This window comes from Cervus canadensis, chromosome 1 (assembly GCF_019320065.1).
Source record: "Cervus canadensis isolate Bull #8, Minnesota chromosome 1, ASM1932006v1, whole genome shotgun sequence".
Taxonomy (NCBI): Eukaryota; Metazoa; Chordata; class Mammalia; order Artiodactyla; family Cervidae; genus Cervus; species Cervus canadensis.
In genome coordinates, this window is record NC_057386.1 from 10,570,472 (window position 1) to 10,596,309 (window position 25,838).

The 25,838-nt window shown below is 50.7% G+C and overlaps 1 protein-coding gene across 1 annotated transcript; it reads left to right on the forward strand.

Annotated features, from left to right (window-relative positions):
- The first annotated feature begins 3 nt into the window (after positions 1-3).
- SLC26A11 (solute carrier family 26 member 11) lies at positions 4-17,754 on the forward strand. The gene is made up of 17 exons (XM_043462693.1): positions 4-127; positions 1,204-1,427; positions 1,976-2,168; positions 2,510-2,595; positions 4,552-4,631; positions 5,704-5,846; positions 8,281-8,456; positions 8,898-8,970; positions 11,192-11,242; positions 12,295-12,355; positions 13,696-13,751; positions 13,946-14,086; positions 14,639-14,766; positions 15,098-15,197; positions 15,634-15,767; positions 16,076-16,148; positions 16,910-17,754. Exons 2-17 carry the CDS (start codon positions 1,206-1,208, stop codon positions 16,999-17,001), a joined length of 1,809 nt encoding a protein of 602 aa, XP_043318628.1. The 5' UTR covers positions 4-127; positions 1,204-1,205; the 3' UTR covers positions 17,002-17,754.
- The last annotated feature ends 8,084 nt before the right edge of the window (positions 17,755-25,838 follow it).

Sequence of the window (25,838 nt, forward strand, 5' to 3'; positions counted from 1 at the left end):
CGCCCAGGACCCGCCCCCGCTCCCGCTCCCACTCCCCCTCCCTCTCCGGTTTCTGCAGACTAGCTGCGGAAACGACGGGAGACCCGGAGCTGCGGAGACGACGGGAGACCCGGAGCTGTGGCGTCCGGTGAGTGCGCGGCGGACGGCGGCGGGGCCTGGGACCGGGACCGGGTGAGCAAGCCGCCCGGGTACCGGCCGGGATCGCTGGTGGGCGGCTGACTCGGGGGGCGACATGGGGTCCGAGAGTGCGGGCGCCTCCCGCGGGGACCCCGCTCCCACCCACTTCATCCCCACCCAGGTCCCCTACACACTCCGTCTTGCTGGGGCTAGCAGGCCACAGACGGTCAGCCAGCGTGGGATCCCCACGCCTTAGACCCCAGCGTCCGGGGCAAGAGGCTTTGGGGGTGGGGGGCAGGTTCTGTCTGGAACATCCTCACTAGGGCCGGGAGTAGGGGGTGGGCTGAGACGGGCTTTGCGCGCCAAGGGCGCCAGAGAATGCGCGACCCGAATTAGTGGGGGAGCCGCTGACGTTCGTTCAGAATAGACTAGAATACCTAGGGCTCCTCTAAAGATGAAACGCCACAGGTGGGGGTTGGGGTGAGGTGCAGCCTTGGGATGGAGCCCCCCCACCACAGCGCTGCAGTCTGCCGTAGTGGGTGGAGCCTGCTGTGGTGCGCACTTGGAAAATCTCAGGAAGCTCGCATGTCCAGTCACCCCTCCCACTCCTCGCCGGACAGCTGTGGCTGTCCCCGTGGACCTGCTTTTCTCTGCACTGCTCCCCGTTAAATTTTCAGGGAGAGCGGGGAATAAAAAAGGAAATAAATTTTCCTGGGAAACGAAACGTTGAGTCTCGTTACCATTTAGGCTTCTCATTGAGAAATCATTTTTCTTTTTTTTTTCTGGGCCAGAGTTGATGGCGGAAGAGAAGGCACCTAGGGTCTGGGCAGGTGGGGTTCAGCGAGAGCAGTCGGTGAGGAGGGGGCACTGCATCTTCCATTGGGGGCTTCTCTACATAAGCTGTTGGTTTCCTGTCTCAGATCAGCAAGGTGGGGGCAGATTTAACCCGTCTGGCTCCACCCCTCTACGTGGGAGAGACCAATGGCGCATCTCTTGAGGTCTCTGGGCAACCCCCTCCTCCCTTATTGCTGGGTTTTCTGAAGCCCAGACTCTGACTGCTGGTCTGTGTCCTACCCCCCTCTCCAGACATGTCGCCTCCTATGTCTCCTATGAAGCCACCCAAGGGCTTTGCCCCTATGTCCTGCTGCTGGTCCACTGAGACCATGCAGAAGTGGCTGCCTTTCCTGGGCTGGCTGCCTGACTACACCTGGTATGCCCTGAAGATGGACTTCATCGCTGGGATCTCAGTCGGGCTCACAGTCATTCCCCAGGCGCTGGCCTATGCCGAGGTGGCTGGACTCCCTCCCCAGGTGAGATGTCTGCCCCTGCTGCTCCCCACCTCCTTTCCCCTCAGCCTGACCCCACTCCAGGCCTTAGTGCTCATCCAGGAGCAGAGTAGAAAGGCATAGTATCCCCTCCAGACAAGGGGGCACCCTGGGCTCCAGTCCCACAAAGCCTTATTTTGTAACCTAGAGCATGTGATGGCCTTTGGGCAGACACGTGCCCCTATAACCCTTCTTGTCACAGTTGTTACACACAGGCACCAAGTTAGCTCTGGATGGCCTGATGGGGCCAACGAGATGACTCACCTTGGCTTTAAGAACCCTTTCTCAGGCTCATGGACTCAGACATAAGAACACTAGGCCCCAGGTGGGTGTGGGTAGAAAAGAGGCCCCTAATCACTGTAGGTCCACAACCTTGGGTAACAGAGGGTAAGCAGTTTGCCCCGCCTGTATATACTGCTGTGCCCAGAATACACAGCAGACAACACGGATTCCTCTGCTCAGTCAGCTACGCCAGGGACCCCGGGGTTGTGCCATGTGCCTTGTGGGTATTCATTGCTCTCTCTGCCCAACAGTACGGCCTCTACTCTGCCTTCATGGGGTGCTTCGTATATTTCTTTCTGGGTACCTCCCGAGATGTGACACTGGGCCCCACAGCCATCATGTCCCTCCTGGTCTCCTTCTACACCTTCCACGAGCCTGCGTACGCTGTGCTGCTGGCCTTTCTGTCGGGCTGCATCCAGTTAGGCATGGGGATACTGCGCTTAGGTAAGACTCTCAGGCCTTCCTGCCGTGAGGGTGGGGGGCTACAGTTCTCCTGGCAATGCCATGCCTTCAGCAGTTCCTTCTTTGCATTTCAAGGGCTATCCCAGGTGGGTGTGTGTGTGTATCTAAGGAAGGATGACTCTCAGCCCTTCCCTAATATGCTCAGCCAGGACACTTGGAGAAGTGCCCATGGGCTCAGTCCATAGTCTCTCCTGCTCTCCAAACCAGCCCAAACAGGGCATGCCCTCCACTAGTCTTTAGCCCCAGTCAAACCCTCACCTCTCCCAGCCCACATTGAGCCAGTAGGGCTGGGACCAGCGTGGTGTTCCCTCTTGGCTATCCAGGACTCCTGCTGGACTTCATCTCCTGTCCCGTCATTAAAGGTTTCACCTCGGCTGCTGCCATCATCATCGGCTTCGGGCAGATCAAGGTAGGCACACTAGTTGGCCCTGGGGCACTACTGGCTAACAGGACTGAGGCCGTGTCCTGATATGTGTGGGCCTGTCATACTCTTGCTCTTTGAGGGTCCAGAGCCTGTGGTGCTGACCTGAGTCTCCATTAATAAAACCATCCTTTGGGGGAGATCTTGAGTGATGGCCAAGTTCTACCACAGGTAATTTGGGGAACCAGTAATGACAGCCCCCACACTTGTCAGTGTTTTCATGGCTAAGTGCTTGGTTCACCTCACAGAGTTCTGCAGCCTCTAATACACACTCAGCCATCAGGTCTTCACAGATCACAAGCATACTGCCAAAATTTTGACAAGCAAATTGCTCCCCCAAGCTAGTTTAGCTAGGTGATTTCATTTTTATGTCTCCCCACCCCCAACTTCTCATTCAGTGTTTTTCAAATATCGTGCTCCTTTATGTTTCCATTTAAACATCTGTGGCAAGTATTGGAATCAGTAATCATCCATCATCTGAGGATATCATTTGTTCTCCTTCCACTGGGTTCTGAGTGCCTAGAGGGCAGGGACTGTTTTGCTTCCAACGTGGCTGTCCCGAGCTGTGCTGTGCAGAATGAAACTGAGCTGAATCGTAGAGATTCAGGGTCACAGACACATGCACACACCAGGCTCTCCATGGTGTGAGTCCCACTGTCAGGCTCTGCTTCATTCTGGCCGGTGACAGTCTTCAAGGATGGAGGCCAAGTAAGAAAGTGAGAACACAAAGCCCCAGAGGGGTACATGTGAGAGAGACTAAGGTAGCTGACCCGTTTGGGTGTGGGACTGACTGCACCCTGCATTTAGTTCTCACAAGTCCTCTGGGAGGTAAGCTTGTCATTATCTCCATTTACAGGGGAGGAAACAGCCTAGAACAATGTGGGTAAATTCAAAGGATAGATTATGTACACACATATGTCAGGGTAAGCTTGGCAAATGTTGTTTCGTGGGATGCTGTGTCCTTTATTCTGGAAACATTATCCTTCATTTTTAGTGTCAAAAATGCTCTTTTTTTCATAACACAGTGAGAGGGTAGCTGCTTTACGCATCCTATTCGACAATCCTAGGCCCTGTCTTCAAAACCTTGACTAGGTCATGACAGCCCTCTGAGAACCTTTAGGCTGGGGTAGGGTGGGGTTCCTCTTCACCTGCCCAAACAGGAGTCCCCTGCCCAGGACGGAAACCCCCGTGTGTGTCCCACCTCCTCAGTGGCCTTCGCCTTCAATGGCTGTGTGCACAGCGGGTTGTGGGGTCCTTGGAGCCTGACCACCCTGGGAGTCTGGCCTCGACTGCCCCTTCTGATCCCAGCCAGATAAAGAAGTAAAGCACAGAGCGGCGCCCCTTCTCCCTGACGAGGGCTGCAGATTTGGCGCCCCGTCCCGGCCCCACCTGCGCAGTTCTGCCTGCCTGCGCAGATTTTTCCCTCCGGTAGGGGGCGGTGCCCGGAGGGCGGGCCTCCGAGTGACGGACGCGGTCTCGGGCCAATGGCGGCGGGGCCTATGCTGTGGGGGGCGGGCCGCTAGGTGATGGACGAGGCCGCCGGCCACAGGCTGCCGGGTCTGTGCGGGCGGGTTTGGGGCCGCAGGACTCTGGACCCAGGACCATTAATCAGGGCACTTGTTGAACAAGTTTCCTTGGCTGGAGGTCGCCCATACTGATTTTCCTCAGACAGGAAAATAATTTGCAAAGGCCTGAAACAACGTGAACATTGTGAAATGCCCTCCGCGTCCCTTCTCCCTTGGGGAGGGATGGCTTCCATCTGCCCGTGGGAGGCTTTGGGAATGGACTTAGATAAGCCCGGTAGAGCCAGCAAGTGTTTTCCCTCAGGAAGGGCGCTTGGGGGTGGGGGACTCCAGGTTTAGAATGATATTAAGACGCTGCAAGGGAGAGGCCTCAGGGTTCATGTTGCAGAAGGTTGTCTAACCACAATCTCTGTTTGAACAGAACCTGCTGGGACTGCAGCACATCCCCAGGCAGTTTTTCCTGCAAGTGTATTACACTTTCCACAACATCGGAGAGACCAGGTACTGGTCGGCTGAGTTTCTGCCCCCTGCGTTAGTAAGCTCTTCCTTGTAGACCCCTCTCACAGTCCCCTCCCCATTTCCACTCCCAGTTGGCATTTATTCCAGTCCTCTGGGGCCCTGCTGCTTAAACAGGGGTCCCATGAGCAGTACCATTGGCATCACCTGGCAGCTGGTAAGATATACACACTCTGGCCGGCACAGACCTGAATTGGTCAGGTTGACAAGAGCCCCAGGGGATTGGCCAGCATATTGATTGAAGCTTGAAAAGCTCTGCTCCAGTCAGTCTGGTGCGCTGGTCAGCATGACCCCATGCAGGGCTTTCTCAGTTGTTTGAAGTAAGAAGAGACCACGAAAGGGAAGGGCAGGCAGCCTCTCACTCAAAGAATTTATAGTTCAGCAAAGAGGAGAACGTAGGGCAGGGGGAGGCTGAGGCCGGCAGATACGCAGGTTCCCAAGGGATGGGCGACAGGTAGAGGCAGTTCACTTAGCAAGTGCCTCCCTCAGGTGGAACTGCGTCTCCCAGAGGGCCAGTGGGTTAAAGGGACAAATAGGAGATGATCCTGGCCACAGGTCAGGACCCCTCTCTCACTGGAGGGGCAAGAGGAAGAAATGACCAGGAGGAAGCTGTAGGGGGAGCTACCTGGAGGGAGTCGGGGAGAAACTCTGTGACCATCGTCTTCTTCCCTTTTGATCTGTTGCTGAGGTTTCCAGGCCCATAAGATATACCTGGTGGGGGTCACAGGGGGCAGTGGAGATGGAGATGGACTGGTCAGAAGTGAGTCTTCTGGAACCAACGAGTCATTTGTAGCCCAGAGAGCTATAAACTGAAACTAGGAGTGATAGTGCAGTTACCCCTGTGATCTGGCCCTCAACCCCTAGGGCCTGCATACCTACTAAGGTTTGTTTTTCTCTTTCCTACTAAGTTTTGAATAAAGATTTGAAGTGGAATAGGGACACAAATTTCTTAGAAAAAAGCAAAAAGAGCATTCGAGAGAGAAAACTTTGCAGCAGCCAAAGGCCAGAAGGCCGGTGCTGTCGGTGGGGTTGGGCGGTGACTGGTGTCCATCTGCAGGGTGGGCGATGCAGTGCTGGGGCTGGTCTGCATGGTGCTGCTGCTGGTGCTGAAGCTGATGCGGGACCACGTGCCTCCTGTCCATCCCGAGATGCCCACTGGAGTGCGGCTCAGCCACGGGCTGGTTTGGACTGCCACCACAGGTGAGGGAGCCTTCCGGCTGAGGGAGCACTTCCACAGTTGTCTTCTCTAACCTGGGCTCATGTTGTGGTCACCCCAGGAACCGGAATCCCACCCCTCGAGATTCTCACATCACTCACTAGGTGGTTCTGATAGGTAGTCAGCCTGGAAACTGGTTTAGCAGCAGCAGTTCTCCGCCAGGAATGACTGTACACCATGCCCCTGCCCCTCAACTGTGGGACTTTTGCCAATGTCCAGAGACGTTTGTGGTTAGCCCTGTGGGGCAAAGCTGTTTCTGGCATGTGATGGGTGGAGACCAGGGACATCAATAAACATCCTGCAGTGTACAGTTGCCCATGGCAAAGAGTGATCTGACCCAAAACAGCAGTGCGAAGGCTGAGAAACCCTGGCAGGTCTCTGGGGAAGAAAACTAGTTCCACTGAGACAAACTGGTCCTGTTTTAATTGTGCAGCTGCAGAGGGTATGGGCAATGCTAATAGGTTACTTGTTAAAGAATCCACCTACAATGCAGGAGACCCTGGCTTGATTCCTGGGTTAGAAAGATCCACTGGAGAAAGCATAGGCTACCCACTGCAGTATTCTTGGGCTTCACTTGTGGCTCAGCTGGAAAGAATCTGCAATGTGGGAGACCTGGGTTCGATCCCTGGGTTGGGAAGATCCCCTGGAGAAGGGAAAGGCTACCCACTCCAATATTCTGGCCTGGGGAATTCCATGGACTGTATAGTCCATGGGGTTGCAAAGAGTTAGACACGACTGAGCGATTTTCACTTTTCACTTTCAGAGGGTAAAGATTTTGCTTTGGGCCTGGAATCAGTCAGAGGATCTGTAAAGAAAGGCTGAGATGAAAGGCTGCCAGATGAGGAGAGTTCACGAGACCATTGGCTGGTTGAAGGGCCGTCTCTGGGTGGGGCGGTGAGGGATGGGAGTGGGGTGTCAATAGAAATCTCTCCACTGAGCTGCCACTAGGTGACACCAAGATAGCATGGCAAGTATAGCAAAGCACGGAAGTGCTGATATCTAGTGGCCCTTCCCAGAGCTGAAGGGAACAGAAATTACCCCACTTGGACCTACCCCTTGACAGCTGTGAAATCCAGCCACATGTGAGAAGAAGGGGTGGCTAGATTCTTAGCCTTTGAGTCACTTTCAGATTCTCCAGCTGGTTCTCAGTCCCTAGAATCACTCACCAGACCCTCTTCTGCAGCCTGAAGGCCATGGGTTAATGTTGAGCACTCCAGATGGTGGGGAGGGTGGAAGAGCACTGGATTTATAGTGAAAAGTCCTGGGGACTTATCTGGTGATTCAATGGAAACTGCAGGGTGCACAAGTTTGATTCCTGATCCAGCAACTATGATCTTGCATGCTGCAAGGTGTGGCCAAAAAATAAAAACAACTCTCTGAGCTTCAAAGATACTCTTTTCTGTATTCCTCCAGCCATCTATAGGTAACTTAAAAAAAAAAAATCATCTGTTTAAGAAAAAAGCAAAACTCCTGGCTTCAAGTCCTAGCTTAGCCACATGGCACTTGCATGAGTTGTTTTCAAAATTTTATGCACTTTAGTATAGTCATCTGTAAGATAATGAAAACAGGCTCTGTTGTCTAGAAGTTTGACACTGAAAGTGTGGACTCAGACCAGCAGCTTGGAAACTTGTTGGAAATGCAGACTCTCAGGAAGCACTTCACAAACATCACTTCTTTTGATTCTCATCACAGCCTTGAGGATAGGATATTATTTCCCCTGTTTTGCCAGTGAGGGAAGTAAGGCTCTGAAAGATAAAACAGACAAACCAAATAAGACTTCTCAAGGGCATGTAGGAAGGATGAGGCAGAGTGAGGACTTGCTCCCAGGTCACTTGCCCTTTTTCCTTGTCAACTGATGTAGAAGTGTATTGATTTTATTTATCTCACAGAACTCTATTCTCTCAACATTGATCTCTCCATTGCTTTCTTCTAGTTCATTGATTCTTCTCTGCTATTTATTATTTCCTTGCATTGGCTGATCTTAAATTTACCTTTCCTTTTCAAAATCTTAAGGCAGAAGCTGAGGTCTTTGAGTCCATCCTTCTTCTCTGATACAGTGTTCAGGATAATAAGTTTCTCTGTTCAGCACTGGTTTAGCTGCAGCCCACAATTTTGATAGGTTATAGTTTCACTTTCATTTAGTTCTAAATGCTAATTTCCATTTTGACATCTCCTTTGAATTGTGGATTATTTAGGAGTGGATTATTTCATTTCTCCTTTGAACCAGGAGCCTTTTAGGAGTTAGTTTCCAAATATTTGGTGATTTTCTAATTAATATTTTGCTACTGATTTCTAATGTAACTCCATTATTGTCAGAGAACAAACTTTGTATGTACATACATATGTAGGATTATAATTTTCTCTGGAGATGACCCTCCTTATCCTGCTAATGTCCTTCATTCTCCCCGTCTATCCTAGCTCGCAACGCCCTGGTGGTCTCCTTTGCTGCCTTGGTCGCATACTCCTTCCAGGTGACCGGATACCAACCTTTTGTTCTAACTGGGAAGACACCCGAGGGACTCCCCGATGCCCACATCCCTCCCTTCTCAGTGACCACTGCCAATGGGACCGTCTCCTTCACCGAGATGGTACAGGTGGGTAGAGACGGAACCCGGCCAGTTTGGCCGAGGCTGCAGCCCCCGACCCTGGTTCTGTCTCCTGATGCATCAGCTTAGAGACCAGCAGCTCTGACCTCAGCTCGGACTGCTGCGTCCTCAGGAAGGTGCGTCTCTGGTATGGAGACAGGTGTGAATGCATTCCTGATTAGGCACAGCCTCAAGGGACACCATGGGTATTTTTTCCGCCCTGAGCCCAGGGGCGTTTCCGCCATCACAGACGCTGGCAGAGCAGGAATTTGTCCTGTTCTGCTCTGTGTCGTGCTCCTTGCAGTGTGAGCTCACAGCCCTGCCGCTAAAGTTACGTTTGCTTCCGTCAGACGTGGACAAGCCAGTGCTTGCCTTATCGGGTCACTGCCTGGTCAGACCTCTTCTGTCCTTCCCTGGAGGGTCACTCACCACCCCTCTCTCCTCTCCCAGGGAATGGGGGCCGGGCTGGTCGTGGTACCCCTGATGGGTCTCCTGGAGAGCATTGCAGTGGCCAAATCCTTTGGTAAGATGCTCACCACCCACGCCCTCCCTGGCACCTCAACCCGGAGCTCAGCCTGCCTTGCTTGCCTGCTCTCCTGCTTGCTTTTATCTGCTCTGATTTTTAAAACTTCTAATTTTTATCCAAGTAACATATGTTTATGTTTTTTGAAAAAAAAATAGTGAAAATGGATTGTCAAATGAAAAATCTCTTCCAGTAACTGGAAATATTTGACAGTCCACTCTCTGTGGACATAAAAGGTCCTGCATTGAGCCTTTGCCAGTTGAACTTTTCTGTGTGTGGTATACACCCTCACGCTGCCAACTAATTTCAAGCTGAATGTGGAGTCTGAACATTAAGGTCTTGTGATGAGATATGAAATAGCCACTATCCATTGTACGCATACAGCTAAGTAATTTCATTGGTCATAATGAAAGGTAATAAAGCACGTTAGGAATGGACATATTTTAAGTATTATTTTTGTTTTTAATGTAATTGATTTAATTGAAATTTTTCATGTAATTGGTAATAATGGCTGTATTTGACAACCTGTTAGCAAAATTCGTAAAAATTTAACAAGGTACCCTTTCCAGGTGTCTGAACACAGCTGGTCTGTCCCCTCCACACCCGCTCAGAGGCTGGAAAATGTTTATCTACTTATATGTTAGCTGCTCAATACTGATTCCCTCTGCCTGAGCTGGGGCTGCCAAACCCTTCACGTGTCCCCGTGTCTGTCTTAGGTCCTTGGGCTTGTGCTCTGTATTGTCCATGAGGATGACGTGCTTTTTCTGTTCTCTAGCAGGGTTAAGTCTTTGGGTCTAATTTGACTCTAAAGGTTAAAATTCAGATACATGACATGTATGTTGTTATGACTACCTAAACTGTGTTTACTGCTCAGCCCAGGTTGTGCCAGGATTCTGTTTCTTTCTTTCCCTGAAGTCCCAGCATCTGCATCCTTAGACCATTCCAAGGAGACTCTAAAGCATTCTAAAGGGTTTTCCTTTGCAAATGCCAACAATCGCTCAAGACCACACTACATTTCAGTTTGTAACCTGTTCAGTTCACATCTTTCTTGTTTAGTTTTTATTTTTCTGATCCTTTTTTTTTTTTTTTTAATTTGGAGGAGCATATCTTGGAATCTGCATGTGACAACTTTTACTCATCTTGTTTATTACTTAGAAAACTGTTTCCTTTTCAAGTCCGCTGATTTTCTGTACTCATTTGCAAAGCTTGTCGCACTCTTAAATCAAGGCTTAGTAAGCCACGGCCGGCTGCCCGTCACCTAAGAATGGCTTTTGCATTTTAAATGTTCAAAAAAAAATCTAAAGAGGATTAGGATTTGGGGACACATGAAAAGTATATGAAATTCCTATTTCAGTTCACAAATAAGGTTTTACTGGAAGATGGTTTCTTGCTCAGTTGTTTCATGGTGTGTGGCTACTTTGTGTTACAGTGAGGAGCTGAGCAGTGTGACAGAGAGTGTGATCCTCAAAACCTAAAGCGTTAAAAAAAAGAAAAAAACCTAAAGTATTGAAGGCTTCCCTGGTGGTCCAGTGGTTAAGAATCTGCCTTGCAATACAGGGGACATGAGTTTGATCCCTGGTTGGAGGACTAAGATCCCACATGCCACAGGGAAACGAAACCCACACTGTGCAACTAGAGATTGCGTGCGCTGCAACAGAAGATCCCATGTACCACAACTCAGACCTGATGTCGCCAAATAAGTAAATGTTAAAACAGGACTGAAGTATTGACGGTCTGGCACTTTACAGAAAGTTTGCCAACTGCTGTCTTCAGATTCATGCTCCTCCATGGGTTCTCCCTAAATCTTCCTGCTCATCTCTCTAGGCCTCATCTGAGACTCTCTAGTCATCGTGACCTGTAACCAGAGAGCTTTTAGTTTAAAACATCCTTCCCTTATTATAAAAGCAATATTTGTCACACAAAATATTGGCAGTTCAGAAATGGATGAAGAAAAGATGAATCACTTATAAACTCCCTTACTACCCCGATTAACTGCTGGTAACATTTCACTCTATGTCTTTCTACTCTTTTTTGGTTTTTTTTTTGTAAACACACAGAGACACATACACCTTTGCATATATGTATATATTTTATCTGTGTTTATATCTTATATTTATGAAACATAGTGCTGTAGGGAGAAACTGGTATCCTGTTTTATCATTTCACAAACATTTTTCCTATGATATATATCTAGTAACAATGTTTTGTCCGTTCTCTTTAGCTTCTCAAAATAATTACCGAATTAACTCCAACCAGGAGCTGCTGGCCATTGGTAAGACTCCAGCAGCGGGCGGCTCTCGGGGGCTGGGTGGTGGTGGAGCTGACACGCAGGATGCACAGCTTGCCCGAGTGGGGCCCTTGCACCCATCTCAGGTGATTCAGTTTAATTGCTAGGAGTAGGCTACCGACATCTGGTGTCCAATCTGACTGAGGCTCGTTGAGCACCTGCTGTGTCCCTGACTCTGAGGGCCGTGGCCTGTTCTGTGTCGAGAAACACCTGGAATGTTCCTCCTGGGCTGGGGGTAGGGGCTTTCCAGGATGAGGATCAGATGGCTGAGGAATGTGGCCAGATACAATCTCAGGTGAGCCTGCTGATCCTGCAGGATCTTGGCTGCCTTTGCTCCACCCTGTGGATGAGTTAGGACTCAAGTTGGCCCCAGCCTTCCTGACTGTGGAGGGCTGTATCTTGAGTGTCATCTGCGCTATCTTGAGAGCAGGCCTTGAACCTATGACTGGCTGTGGGTTTTGCGGAACCAAGGAGGCTGTGGTCATCTTTGTGGAGGCCACTGGCTGAGGAGGCTGCTGACAAGCCAAGGTGATGAATGTGGGCTGATTAACTCCATTCTGAGTTCCCAGCCAGGCTCCAGGCATGGGTATGTCCAGTAGAGATTAATCAAAGGCTTCACTTTGGCCAGTCATCTCACGAAAGGAGTGTGGCTTTGAAGGAACTCAGACCATGAGGGACCCCAGCAGGACTGGGCACTTTGGGCCTGTGCACACTTGCCCTGTTCAGCCACCGCCCGCCTACCCCCCCACTTCTGGGCAGTGGGATTCCTTGTTCTTACACACAGGAAAAGGCATATCTAACTCACACGGGCAAGGCCGGGGGCAGAATTGCTTCATAGCTGGACTCAACCTCAGCACACTGGGCAGACGGTGGTTTGTCTTGTCCATCCTAGAGGAAGGGAGAGCCCGATACAGGCTGCCCCCACCTCCTGTCTTCTGTTTCTTTCTGGTTTCTGTGTCCTGCCTTCATATCTCCTTTTCCTCTCTGTTTCATGATCCTTCTCCTGCATGAACCCTTTCCTTCTGTTTTCTCCCTAGGCTTAACCAACATCCTGGGCTCCCTCTTCTCCTCCTACCCGGTCACAGGCAGCTTTGGACGGTGAGTGACCACATGCTCCCTCTCTGTGTCTCCAGGGATGTCCCAGCCTCAGACAGAAGGTCTTCTGACTTGAAGAACCAGCTCCCCTGCGGAGTCCTTCCCATGTCCTGAGGCCGTTTTCATGGTTCTCCCTATCTGTCTTCTCTCCCTCGGTCAGCTCTGACAGAGTTCACAGGGAGGCAGGATGGGGGCACTCCATCTGCTTCCCTCACCTCTTTGGCTGGTTTTCTTTACAATAGTACACAGTGTTGTGGGCTTCCCAGGTGATAGCTAGGGGTAAAGAACCTGCCTGCCAATGCAGGAGACATAAGAAACATGGGTTCAGTCCCTAGACTGGGAAGATTCCCTGAAGGAGGGCATGGCAGCCCACTCCGGTATTCCTTGCCTGGAGAATCCCATGGACAGAGAAGCCTAGTGGGCTACAGTCCATGGGGTCATTAAGAGTCAGCACGACTGAAGTGACTGAGCATGCACACACAGTTTTGCAGTTTAACATTAAAAAGATGCCCATGCATGGAAATGTTCCTAGCGTCTTGTTGCTTGAGTTAATTCCTGAAAGATAGTGGGGGCAGGAAAGACTGCAGCTCTGCCTGAGGAGGGACAGACTGTCAGGTGGGGTCACCATACAAACCCCCGAAGAGCAGAAGGGCAGGGTGAGAGGGTGGCCCGTGGCTGGAAAGAGAAGAGGAGGCATCAGTGCCCAGCCCTCAGGCCAAGTCCTGGAACCCAACCCAATACTGTCTGAGCGCTTAAACCTTCCTGACACCCCAAACCCTTGTGTCAAGGAGGCGCAGGGCACATGGCCCGACCTCCAACATCTCAGCATCCCTGTCTGTAAAGTAGAATCATGACAGGGCCTGTCTCAGCAAAATTATTTAGAGAGTTTAAAGAAAATCACGTAGAACAATGCTGGTGACTTGGTAGGTGCTATACTAGCATTCATGAAGTAAAACCTCTAACCAATTTTCAGGTTAACTTTTTATATGCTCTTGTTGGCATAACTGGGTTGCGAACCTGTTAAGGTCATATTTTATGTCCCCTGATATCTAGCACAAATACAGTGTTGAACATTTGGATTTACAACCAGGCTTCTCTCATACATGCCTATCTGTTATTTTGGGTTGAGAAGGCCCAGGAGTCCCCCCTTGGTGAGAGGACCCAGTGCGCCAATGTCTAAGTTTCTCCACTAGGTGGCGACGTTGCTGAGGGCTCCCATTTCCCCCACTGCCCACCTCCCGCCACGGGAGCCCCCATTCCTGGAGACCAGCCATAGCTGTGTGGACCTCCCCTGCTCTCCCTGTCTGACTGACAGCCACTAATGGGTTTCTCTCACCTTCCAGGACGGCCGTGAATGCCCAGTCGGGAGTGTGCACCCCAGCAGGGGGCCTGATGACGGGTGAGCACCCCTCGAACACACACAGCATGTTCTCCTGTGTCCATGGCAGTGAGATGGGAGGAAAGAAGAGGAAGGAGCCTGGGGTGCGGGTGCTGTTGGCTCTGGCGCCCAGCTCTGTGCCCCTAGAGGGCTCCTTGCTGGGTGGGAGTCGGGCGGCAGGGCCACGAAGTCACGGTGCCCCCACACCCCCACAGGAGCCCTGGTGTTGCTGTCGCTGGACTACCTGACCTCGCTTTTCTACTACATCCCCAAGTCTGCCCTGGCTGCCGTCATTATCATGGCTGTGGTCCCCCTGTTTGACACCAAGATCGTCAGGACGCTCTGGCGAGTGAAGAGTATGTGTCTCCTGTCTGTCGGCCCTGAGGTTTATCAATGATCCTGCCCCTGCTGTCAGCCGCTTCCCACACCAGCCCAGTTGGGGTGAGGTGGTGGCTTTGGGATGACCAGCAGCGCCCACGTCACAGCCTCCCTTCTCCACTGTCATTTCAGCTCCAGGTCCCCTGAACCTGCAGTTCATTTACTATAACAAGTTTTTACTCTATTTTGTTTCTCAAAGGAGTTGAGGGATTTACGTGACTTCTGCATCCCTTTATCCTTGGTCCCCTGAGAAGTGCCCACTGTGGCTTCATTCCTGGGGCCAGGGGCCAGGTCGACCAGACAGGGAGGGACTTCCTGCCTTTGACATCCTTGAGCTGGCATGGCCTGTCAGCATCATCAGTCCCCAAGTCCTTGGCGGGGGGGCGTCCCTTGGGGGCTGCTTGGGGTCCAAGACACCTTTACTCATTACATGAAAGCCATACATGAGGCGTCCTCATTGGAGGGCTCAGGTAGCTAGGAGCTGGGCTCGCCGACGAGGGTCCTCCTCTCAGCTGGACCCCCTCTCCCAGGGCTGGACCTGTTGCCCCTCTGCGTGACGTTCCTGCTCTGCTTCTGGGAAGTCCAGTACGGCATCCTGGCAGGCACCCTGGTGTCCGTGCTGATTCTCCTGCACTCCGTGGCCAGACCCAAAATACAGGTAGCCCATCTGCCTCCCTGAGGGGGACCCACCTGCCTCAGGGGGCCCAGGGGGGTGAAGTATGCCATGGGGTGGACCCCTTGATCCCACCATCTTACACTTTGGCTCTCGGTGTGACTGTGGCCCGAGGCACTGCCGAGTGACCTTTCACCTGGTGGATGGTGTGACCCTCCTGCATTAACTGCATTAACCTCCTGCAGTGCATGGGGCCGTGGGTGGGGCCATGGGTCGGGCTCCTGCCAGCTCTGCACTCCCCATCCACCAGAAGCCTGGCAGAGCTGCCCTGTGGAACCAGCCTCCAGGGCTCACTGGCTTCCCCTGCTGTCCCCAGGTGTCAGAGGGTCCGATGCTAGTCTTGCAGCCAGCGAGCGGCCTGCACTTCCCTGCGATCGAGACCCTCCGAGAGGCGTTACTGAGCCGGGCTTTGGAAAGTACGTGGCCACATGGGCTGCGGTCACCCCCAGCTCCCCACCACCTTCTCTGCACCCAGCCTGGCTCCTGCTGGACCCCAGATCCTGCCCTCGACTGTCAGGAAGGAGCTCGCCTGCCCTTGGGTCCAGGGAGTCTCAGGCATTTCAGAATTTTGTCCAGTGAAACCCCCACCCCCGCTATCTGCATGCAGTAAGGGTGGCAGGTCCCCAGCATGTGTCCCCTAAGGGCACACTGCTTCTGGGAGTTGGTATTTAGGGGAGAAAGAGGCTTGTTTGTCTGCCCTGTGAAGGAAACAGCTAATGGCTTGGGTCCTTGTCCTTTCCCTTTCCCATTCACACTGGGGAGGTGCTCTTGATGGCCTTACATGGCCCCAGGCCCCTGGCCAGGGCCTCCTGTGGTGGCCTGCACCCGGTGTGACCTCTCCTTTCCCCCCAGCATCCCCGCCGCGCTCCGTGGCCCTGGACTGCACCCACATCTGCAGCATTGACTACACGGTGGTGCTGGGGCTTGGGGAGCTTCTGGAGGACTTCCACAAGCGGGGCGCCACCCTTGCCCTCATCGGCCTGCAGGTGGGTGTTGGCATCCACTCTGGAAGTAGCCTGGTGAGGTCTGTGTTGTCACCTTTCCCACGTCAAGATGAGGCTACCGAGGCCCAGAGAAGCTGAGTGATTTGTCTAGTGACACATAGCGAGGAAGGCAGCCAGCCTCCTGTCTTGTGGCCTTGGGCTGCAGAGCTCTGCTTGCATCCGTTATGACCTGTTTTTGCAGAGCACTTGTCTCCTTGTCCTCCAGAGAGTATTCACTTAGGGCGTGTTCCTCTCACGGAGCTGTGAGGCAGCGTGTTCCCACCTGGAATCACCGCTTGTCTGTCCCACAGGTCCCTGTTCTCCGTGTCCTGCTGTCCGCTGACCTGAAGGGAGTCCTATACTTCTGCACCCTGGAAGAAGCAGGTGAGTGCGGCCAGTCATCATAGAGCTGCAGCAGCCCAACTGCCCACGCCCTGGGGGGCCAGGACCACAGGACTGAAACCCTGGGAGATAGGAGGGTCAGGGCTTGAGTCTGAGAGTGGGGAGCACTCCAATGAGAGTGAGATAATGGGCAGGTTGTCAGGGGACCTTTCTGCTCTGAGATTTTATCTTTTAGCATTGTATGTGAGGCACAGTTCACATGAAATGCACAGAAGCTAAGTATGAGTTTGAGTCCTGACAGATGAATGCAGTGGATGTCCAGTTAGGGTGGAGATCATCTCCATCATTCCAGAAATTTCCCTCATTCCCCTGACTGCCACTGGGAGTAAGTGCTGCTCTGATTTCTTCTACCATCAGTCAGCATAGCCTTTTCTAGAACTTCGTGTAGTGGGATCGAAGGATTCTGTGTCTGGCTTCCTTGGCTCAACCTGGTATCTGTGAGATTCATCCATGTTGCTGCTAGAAGCAGCCAGAAGCTGATCCGCAGGAGCTGGATAAGCAGGTTGGGCCAAGCCACACCATGGAACCCGCCTGGCAATAAGGAGGGTTATCATGGCACTGAGAGTGGTGAGGATGATGATGGAGACTTAGGTGAAACCAGCCCAGGGCTTGGGGCACCAGCCCAGGGACCTTAACTCTCTGCACTCAGGGTCCCCAGAAATGCCAGGCTTTAATCCCATTCCATGAACTGACCCATCCTCACTTTGCTTTTTTAGTGTTTAAAAACCTTGTGTTTTCTACAGAGAAATACCTGAAGCAAGAACCAGGGACCCAGCCCTACAACGGCAATGAAGACTCTGTTCCGGAACACAAGATTGCCCTGCTGAAGGCCTGAGTGGGCCACCGAGGGGCGCCCGACATCAGAGGGTCTCCCGGAAGGTTCTTGTCACTGTGATGCCGGATGCCGCCTTGCAGATGGATCTGAGAAACCTGAGCAGGTGACCCGGAGGAGGGGGAGGGCAATGGTGTGGCGTCCACAGGTGGGACTCACCCCTTCCTCTGAGGTGACTGAAAAGGTACCTCCCTGCTCTTCCCTGTATGCAAACTCTTTTTTTTAAAGAGTGGTTAAGAGAGAGCCTTCTAGAATGGCAGACCAGGTGAGAAAGGAAAGGGCAGGGATTTCAGCCTGGTCTGGGAGAGGAGCCCTCTTCTCGCCCCAGCGCCTTCCTGGATTTCGGGGAAATGGGGAGGGCGGGCATCTCTCAGGTGGGTTCCCTTCTTGATGGCGGCAGCTGTGCTGTTGTTGAGAGGAAAACCAAGGTTTGCCAAAAGACTTAAAGTGTCTATGAAAAGTAACTTTGTTGTGTTTTCTAAATTTAAAAAAGTGATAGCTTTGGTGTTTTTGTAAAAACCATACATGCTTAGTGTAAAAACTACCGAAAATCCTCCCCTCCCCCATCCACTTTGGCGATAGCTCCCGACCTCCTCCCTCCACCGTACACGTACATGTGTGTACGTTAGCATGTGGATGTGTGTTTACACTCATGTAAATGGGATCATTTCATCCGTGGTGCTCTGTGACCCACATTTTCATGCGGTCATTGCTGTGAATTATTCGTTGTGATAATAAATAGAGAAGACATGATGATCAATGGCTCCATGGTATCTTATTCTATAGATGCATCATAATTTACCTAGCAAACCGTCTAGACAGACTTGCCTGTTTGGAATTTGACTTCCATCAATTTACCTTAGCGGTAAATCCCAGCTGAGGGAGGTTATGTCCCTGGACTCTGTTTGAGAAAGAACTCACTGTGAGATGGCCCTGGATGGGGTGCTCTAGAGCCACCAGTGTTCTGCCCAGGCCATCGTGGCCAGTATCTGAGCAGAGTGAGGGTCCAGGCCTGCTCATAGTACACAAGCCTTTTCAGATTCCTTGTCCTCCATCTTCTGGTGTTTCTCCTTCTAGGCCCCTGACCAGCCAGCTAAATGGTTTACTCCCAGCCACACATCACCTTTCCTTACCTTAGGCACTTTCTCTTTTTCTACAAGGCCAACTGTCTTTTTTTAAAAAAAAAAAACAAAAAACTTTTATTTTGTATTGGGGTATAGCTGATTAACAAACAATGTAATAGTTTCAGGTAAACAGCGAAGGGACTCAGCCATACATGTACATGTATCCATTCTCCCCCAACCTCTCCCGTCTAGGGTAAGGCCAGGGTGTCTTGAAGCTGCCCACTGGACCACATTTGCCCAAATCTGGGATGGAGGTGTGGTCCCTTTTGGGCCTGTGCCCACATACTGAGCCCACCCATTCTGGAACCCAGAGATCATCCAATTCACAGGGCTGAACAAATTGATATACTCGGGTGGGAACAATTTTATTGGAAACCCTCACCATCTATGACTCAGCAGCTCCAGTTCTCAGAAGCCACTCTAGTGAAACACAAGCCCATCTCCTGGGAAGCAGGCCAAGGATATTTATCACAACCTCATTAGCAATTTTGGAAAATGAAAGCAACCTAAGTATCCTGACCACAGAACATGAAGACTGTGGAAGGTCACATGGAAGTTAAAGGAATGAGGTGGTGTAGATACTAACAGATGTTTGAGTGAAAACAAGTTGCAGAGTGATACCAATCTTGAGATAACCATTTGTGTGCATACACTCTGTAAACGATTCTGTGATACATGTATGAGACTTTGTAAAGTCCTGGAAGGATAAAGATCAAACTCATGGCAGTGTTTCCTCCTTGAGTAGATAAGTAACTATATTTGTGTGGTTTAATTTTTCAAAGAACATTGCATTGACATATTGAAAATTATAGGGCTTCCCTGGTGGCTCAGACAGTAAAGAATCTGCCTGCAGTGTAGGAGACCCGGGTTCGATCCCTGGGTTGGGAAGATCCCCTGGAGTAGGAAATGACAACCCACTCCTGTATTCTTGCCAGGAGAATCCCCACAGACAGAGGATCCTGGTGGGCTATAGTCCATGGGGTCGCAGAGTCGGACACAACTGAACAACTAAGCACAGCACAGCACATTGAAAATTATAATAAAAATGAATTTTAAAAAAGAGAGGTATGGAGAGAATTTGGTGTCAGAAGATGCGGGGCTGGGTTCCATCATCCCGGCTCATCAGCTAGATAAGCTCTCTGAGCCATGTGACTGTTCTGATGGCACAGTTGATTAAGCCCTTCCTCACTGTTGACAGGATTCCCTAGTGGCTCAAATGGTAAAGAGTCTGCCTGCAATGTGGGAGACCCAGGTTCGATCCCTGGGTTGGGAGGATCCCCTGGAGAATGAAATGACAACCCACTCCAGTATTCTTGCCTGGAAAGCCCATGGCCAGAGGAGCCTGGTGGGCTGCAGTCCATGGGGTTGCAGAGTCTACATGATTGAGCGACTTCACTTTGACTTTCACCATTGACTGGTGTGACATCACCAACACCACTGCAGTTTCCTGCCTCACCTGTAGTGAGTGTGGCCACATGACTAAGATCAAGTCAATAGTGTCTCTTGTGGGCTGAATTGTGCCCCCTGCCTCACAAAATTCACGTCATGTCCTAACCCCCAGTACCCAGGATGGGACCTTATTTGGAAGTGAGCTATACTGTGTGTTCACTCGTGTCCAACTCTTTGCAACCCCATCAACTGTAGCCCGCCAGTCTCCTCTTGTATGTGGAATTTTTCAGGCAAAAATACTGGAATGGGTTGCCATTTACTCCTCCAGGGGATCTTTCTGACCCAAGAACGGGAACTACATCTCTTGCATCTCTTGCATTGATGGGCACATTCTTTACCACTAGTGCCACCTGGGAAGCCCTTACTTGGAAATAGGGTCATTGCAAATGTATTTAGTTAAAATGAGTTCATACTTGCAGTAGGGTGGGCCCTGATCCAATATGGCTGTGTCCTTTAAAAAAGGGGAGGGTTGCCTAGTGGATAGGATTCCAGACTTTCACTACTGTGGCTCAGGTTCAATTCCTGGTCAGGGAACTGAGATCCTGCAAACCATGCAACACTGCTAAAGAAAACAGGGGTGGGGAGGTTTGGTACAGACATGCATATACAAGGAGGCCATGATGTGAACATGAAGGCAGAGATTGGGGTAATGCTTCTACAAGCCAAGAATGCCAGCCATCACCAGACCACCAGTATCCAGGCGGCAGGCCTAGAACAGATTCTTCCTGTCAACACCTTGATCTCAGACTTCTGACCCATAGACTGTGAGACAGTAAAGTTCTGTTGTTTAAGCTGCTCCAGGACTTCCCTGGCGGTCCACTGGTTAAGACTTCATGCTTCCAAAGCAAGGGGTGCAGGTTCTATTCCTGGTTGGGGAACTAAGATGCCACATGCTGTGCAGCATGGCCAAGATAATATATTGGAAAAAAAAAAAAAAGCTGTCCCATTTGTGGCACTTTGGCACAGCAGCCCTAGCAGACTAACACAGTACATGGGGAATGTGTGTGCCATTTCTAACTTGGCCAGTAGAAGCCTTCCATTCTCCTTCCTGCAAGTACTCTCCCTGTTTCTGGCTGGCTGGCATGGAGATGATCTTCTAGGGGCCCTGTGCAAGCCACATATTGTGAGTGGCAGAGTTTCGGTCAATGGAGTGAAGGAGGGCACCTGGCTGAGCTGAGCCGAGCCCCGGCCAGCACTGTTACGTGGGCCAGAAGTAGGGTCTGAATGCCCGCTTGTTAGAGCAGCTGGTGGGGCCCTGACTACACAGATGGTGGTGATGATGGTGATGTAGGACAGCGCTGTCCAACAGACGATGCCATAGAGCACTATAGTAGTGAAGCCCCCATGCGAGCCACCTGGGCCATTTTAACATGTAGCTGTACTAAAACCTGTAAAAACAAACTGGTGAAATTAACATACCTCTTATTTATCTAAAATAAATATTTCCAACATGCTCAGACACTTAGTAGTGTCTCCTTGTGATCCCATGGACTGTAGCCCACCAGGTTCCTCTGTCCATCGGATTCTCCCAGCAAGAATACAGTAATGGAGTGCCATTTCCTTCTCCAGGGGATCGTCCCAACCCAGGGATCGAACCTGCGTCTCTTACGTCTCCTGCATTGGCAGGCTGGTTCTTTAATACTAGTGCCCTAGTGCCACATGAAATCTATGTAAAATTTACCAATGAAATATTTTATGTTACTTTTCTCATCCTAAATCGTTGAGACCTGGTGTGACCTGGACCCTCACAGCACATCTCAGCTCGAACCAGCCACAGGTGGAGTGCTCAATGCCTCCTGACTGCTGTGTCTGATGATGTGGGTTTAGAATGTTCAAATCTAAGATGGTTAGGAAGCCTCACGTTCTCCGGAGCCTGTGCCTGTGTCTGTCTCTACTGGAACTCTGCAGATAATGGCAAGAAACTCTGAAAGTCACGACCGAGGAGGCAGCATGGTGTGGGTGGGCACAAAGCGTACTTACTGTCTTTGAGCCCAGGCTGTCCTGATTTCTCAACACATGACTTCGGGTAACTTGTCTACTCTCTCTGATCCTTTGTTTCCACATCTTCCAAAGGCTTGTTGCACAGGTTAAATTGAAGAGGAGAGTGGAGGCTTGGGGTATATGTATAATTGGCAAATTAAGAAGTAGTCACTGCTATCATGAATTGAACCTCCTCAAATTCTATTTGCTTGACCCTCCTCTGTTTTCACCCTCTCCCACATGAACTAAATGTCTAGTGCAGGTCAGGCAGCTCACCCTCAGGGTCTGGCTTTATTAAAAATTCAGTTTTGGAATAAAAAACAAATTCAGTTTTGGGGAAACTGACCTCGGAAGGAAGCTGCTTGATACAGAACTCTGATGATGGAGGGAAGTTGAATAGGAGGAAGAAGGGGAATGATTTAGGACTCAGGCTGCAATGCCAGCAATCATGTCTTGCCCAAGCCCCAGTAATTCATTTACTCAAAAATGAAATGATGCTGGGGATCTGGTATGACTGGAGTCAAGCCCACTCTGTAGCCTCATGGTGTCCAGGAGCAATGCTCTCAGAGCCACCAGCCCCAAAAGGTAGCAGCTGAGGGCTCTGTAGCCACATCCCTGCAGACCCCACACCCAGTGGGCAGGGGAGGCTGAGGGTGCTCTGTGAGCTAATAGGGGTCGGGAGCAGTGGACTTCCCCGTTAGTGCTGGAGTCGGGTAGGGACCTCTGTCTTTTTTGAGATAAAGTCTACCTGGGAATTCCCTGGCAGTCCAGAACCTAGGACTTGATGCTTTCACTGCCATGGCCTGGGTTCAATCCCTGGTCAGGAAACTGGGATCCTGTAGGCCTCCCAGAGGGAGAGAAAAAAAAAGATCAAGTCAACCAGGAGCAGAGCTAACCTGGGATAACCCGGGAGTGAATAGCAAACCCTTTGCTGCCTAAAGTATGATTATTTTTATAAAATATGTTTTGCATAGATTTATCTACCTTTGTAAATTCTGCTGCTGATGTTGGCAAAGAGCCTGTTTCTCCCTCCCCTCCTTTTAAACTAATTTTAATCCTCTGAAAGGACCCAAGTTCATCTAAATTTTATGAATCTTTGTGCAGTGCTGATGGCTGAATCTTCTAGAGACTTCTGGCAAAGCCCGTGGAGCTGGTGCCTGTAGGGGACTGAATTGTGTCCACTACAAAGAGTTATATTCTTGATCATAGGCACCTGTGACTGTGACCTTCTTTGGAAATAGGATCTTTGCTGATGTAATTAACCAGGTTCAGATGATGTCATACTGGACTTGCGTGGCATCCTAATAAGAAGACAGAGACACAGGTACAGGGAGGCGCCGTCCTGGGAGCCATGAAGTTATTTCGTTGTGTTCCTCTCACTTCTGCCCCTCCTGCCTCCCTAAATAAGAAAGGAACCACGGTTCTTTATGGGCTGTTCTTCTGTCTGAGCAGGCCTGCCAGCCCAAGGTGGATGAACTAACCTAGTGCTGACCCAGGACCAAACTTTTGGGCCTCACTGTTTTAACTTGGGAAACACCTGACCTGGGGACAGCTTTTACTCCACGGGGTCCAAACAGCATGATCCTCAGGCAAGAATACCCAGGCCCGGAAAACTGACTTCCATCAGTCAAACTTTGCCTTAACCAAGTGGAACTCCAAAGCCTGTTTCGAGAGAAACTTAACTGCAGATCTTGCTCCTGTCTTTCCTTGGGGAAAAACAGCTGAAAGGAAGATCGGAAGGGAGGCTGGGAAATAGATGCAAAGCGAAGCCAGGAAACACAAGCCCCTGTTGTTCTGCACAGCTCTGGATTTACTGGCAGCGTTATGTTCGCCTGCTCGGTCACACAGGTCCTTCTTGAGACGTCTGAACATTCTCATCTGGAGCAGGGCCATGGAGCTATGCGGCTCAGCAGGGCAGAACCACATCCCTGGCCTACCTTTCCCAACAAGGTCCCTTGTTACAACCTCTTACCACACTTACCCTCCCAGCAAACTGTGCCCTGGAGAGCATCCTGCCTACCGACGACCCCAGCATTATCAGATAAGCAGGCAAGGAGCAAGACCAGCCCCAAAATGTGTTTGGGGCCCAACCGAATCCATTCTAAACATGCTGGTGGTTACAACAAGATAGTGGAAATTTCGAATGATCCAATATCGAAGGGATCAGGAAGATACTCTATACTGGGTTTTGCCAGGTGGGCTGTGGAGCTAAGTCCAGGGGCTCCCCTCTCATGCAGCTGACCTGGGGAATAATGACTAGCAGACTTGCCACAAGGAAATCTTCTATGTGGAGGAGCCAGTCCCTTTGTGAACACTGGACCAGAAGGAGAAGATGTCCAGACTGAAGCCAGCAATGTCCAGAGCACCATCTTTTAGGGACAAAGTGGGAGGTGATGCCATCTGAAACTGTTCATCAAGTACTCTGGCTTCCTCGTCCCCTTCTTCCTTCATCCTAACACCCCACCATCCTCCTCCACCCAATTGATCTCTCTCTGTGCCTGCCTCAGCCCCACAAAATAAATCACACCTACCACTGTTCTCATATTCTGTTATTTTCTATCTTATTTTCTGGGCTTCCCTTATGGTTCAGTGGTAAAGAATCCACTTACCAGTGCAGAAGATACGGGTTCGATTCCTGTATGGGGAAGATCTCCTGGAGAAGGAAGTGGCAACCCACTCCAGTAGTCTTGCCTGGGAAATCCCATGGACAGAGGAGCTTGGCAGGCTACAGTCCGTGGGGTCACAAAAGAGTTGGACTAGCTTAGACACTAAACAACAACAACCTTATTTTCAAATTTCGTTGAATCATATATTGCACATTGTTTAAAGTTATATTATTTTTTTACTTTTAAAAACGGTACAGGATTTCCCTGGTGGTCCAATGGTTGAGAATCTGCCTTCCAAAGCAATAATTAAGAATCTGCCTTCTAATGCAGGGGACATGGGTTTGATCGCTGGTCAGAGAACTAAAATCCCACATGCCTCAGGGCAACTAAGTCCACCCATTGCAACTGAGACCGTGCACCCCAACTAAGACCCGATGCAGCCAAAAAAAAAAAATTCTGTGCACGTTTCAATGCCTACATTTATTTCATTGATACAGAATAGGGAATGTGAGGGGTTTTCTCTGTGAGTATTCAAAATGGGCTCCTAACACCTGGCTTCTCCATCTTTTCTGTCTTTATTTGATTTGGTCTGTGTGTTTTGACTCGGTTCTTTGGGTTGTTAACCATCGTTCTGGTTTAGCTGACACATTGACAGGGCCACTTCCCACTAGTCCTCAGCACCTGGACGTGGCCAGTGTCCAGAACCTCGATCTACTTTGGAACACCTTCAAGACAGAATATTCACACTGACAATCCCACATGCTGACTTCTCATAAAGTAGGAAGCCGAGGCCTCCTGCTATAAGTGGCTTCCTGTGCTGGAGAGATTAGTGTTCTGATGTCACTCTGAACTCCATGCCTGGGAGCGCCCTGAGCAGCCAGGCTAACACTGGACTGTCCAGGCTGAAGGAAGACTCGCCAGAGGAGGTGACCTGAAACTCCAGCTGGCTTGTCCCACATTTATCTTGAACCACAAACTAAACTGAAGGCAGAACAGTGGACCAGCCCACTCCCATTTCTCCAAGGCTGGATTTTTAAAAATCCCTTTACTGTTTCATGAGTCCTGTAAGGAATGGACGAGAACATGGAGAAGAGGGTGGAGGGAAGATGACTCTGAGGGCTTTCAAATGGCCTAAAGACAACTCCTTTGTAGGGCTTGGTCTCTCACTGGAAGAATTCAAATTCCTTAAGACTGTGTTGGGTTTTATTCTCTCATATTTTTGGCCACTCTACATGTTGTGTAAGGATCTTAGATCTCTGACCAGGAATTGAACCCCTGACCCCTGCAGTGGAAGCATGAGATCTTAACCACTGGACCGCCAGGGAGGTCCCTGAGTTGGGTTTTAAAACTAAAGATGCTGCATCTGGCAGGTAAATGTGTCTTCTCAGGCCACGTGATGTGTTCCCTCTGCCCTCACCTGTGCACTATCCGGACAGTGGCGCCCACTCTGTTGGTCCCTTAGAAACGCCCTGGATCACCTCGGGGATGGCCTAGGGTTCTGCTATGGGCACCGGCAGGGTTCACCGGTCCCCACACTGACAGCCCAACCAAGCTCTGCTGGCCTCCCCCAAATCCTTAAGCACTGCCTGAGCTCAGACAAAGATGCTGGGGTTCAATGGCTGGGAGAAGTCAACCTTGCAGGAGGCAGGCACTGCAGGAGGGGAACCCCAGAAAGGACAGA

Coding starts and splice junctions, on each gene's coding strand:
- SLC26A11 (XM_043462693.1), top strand. CDS start 1,206: ATGTCGCCTCCTATGTCTCCTATGAAGCCACCCAAGGGCTTTGCCCCT. Junction 11,243..12,294: donor CCAGGAGCTGCTGGCCATTG/GTAAGACTCCAG, acceptor TTTTCTCCCTAG/GCTTAACCAACATCCTGGGC. Junction 15,768..16,075: donor TTGCCCTCATCGGCCTGCAG/GTGGGTGTTGGC, acceptor TCTGTCCCACAG/GTCCCTGTTCTCCGTGTCCT.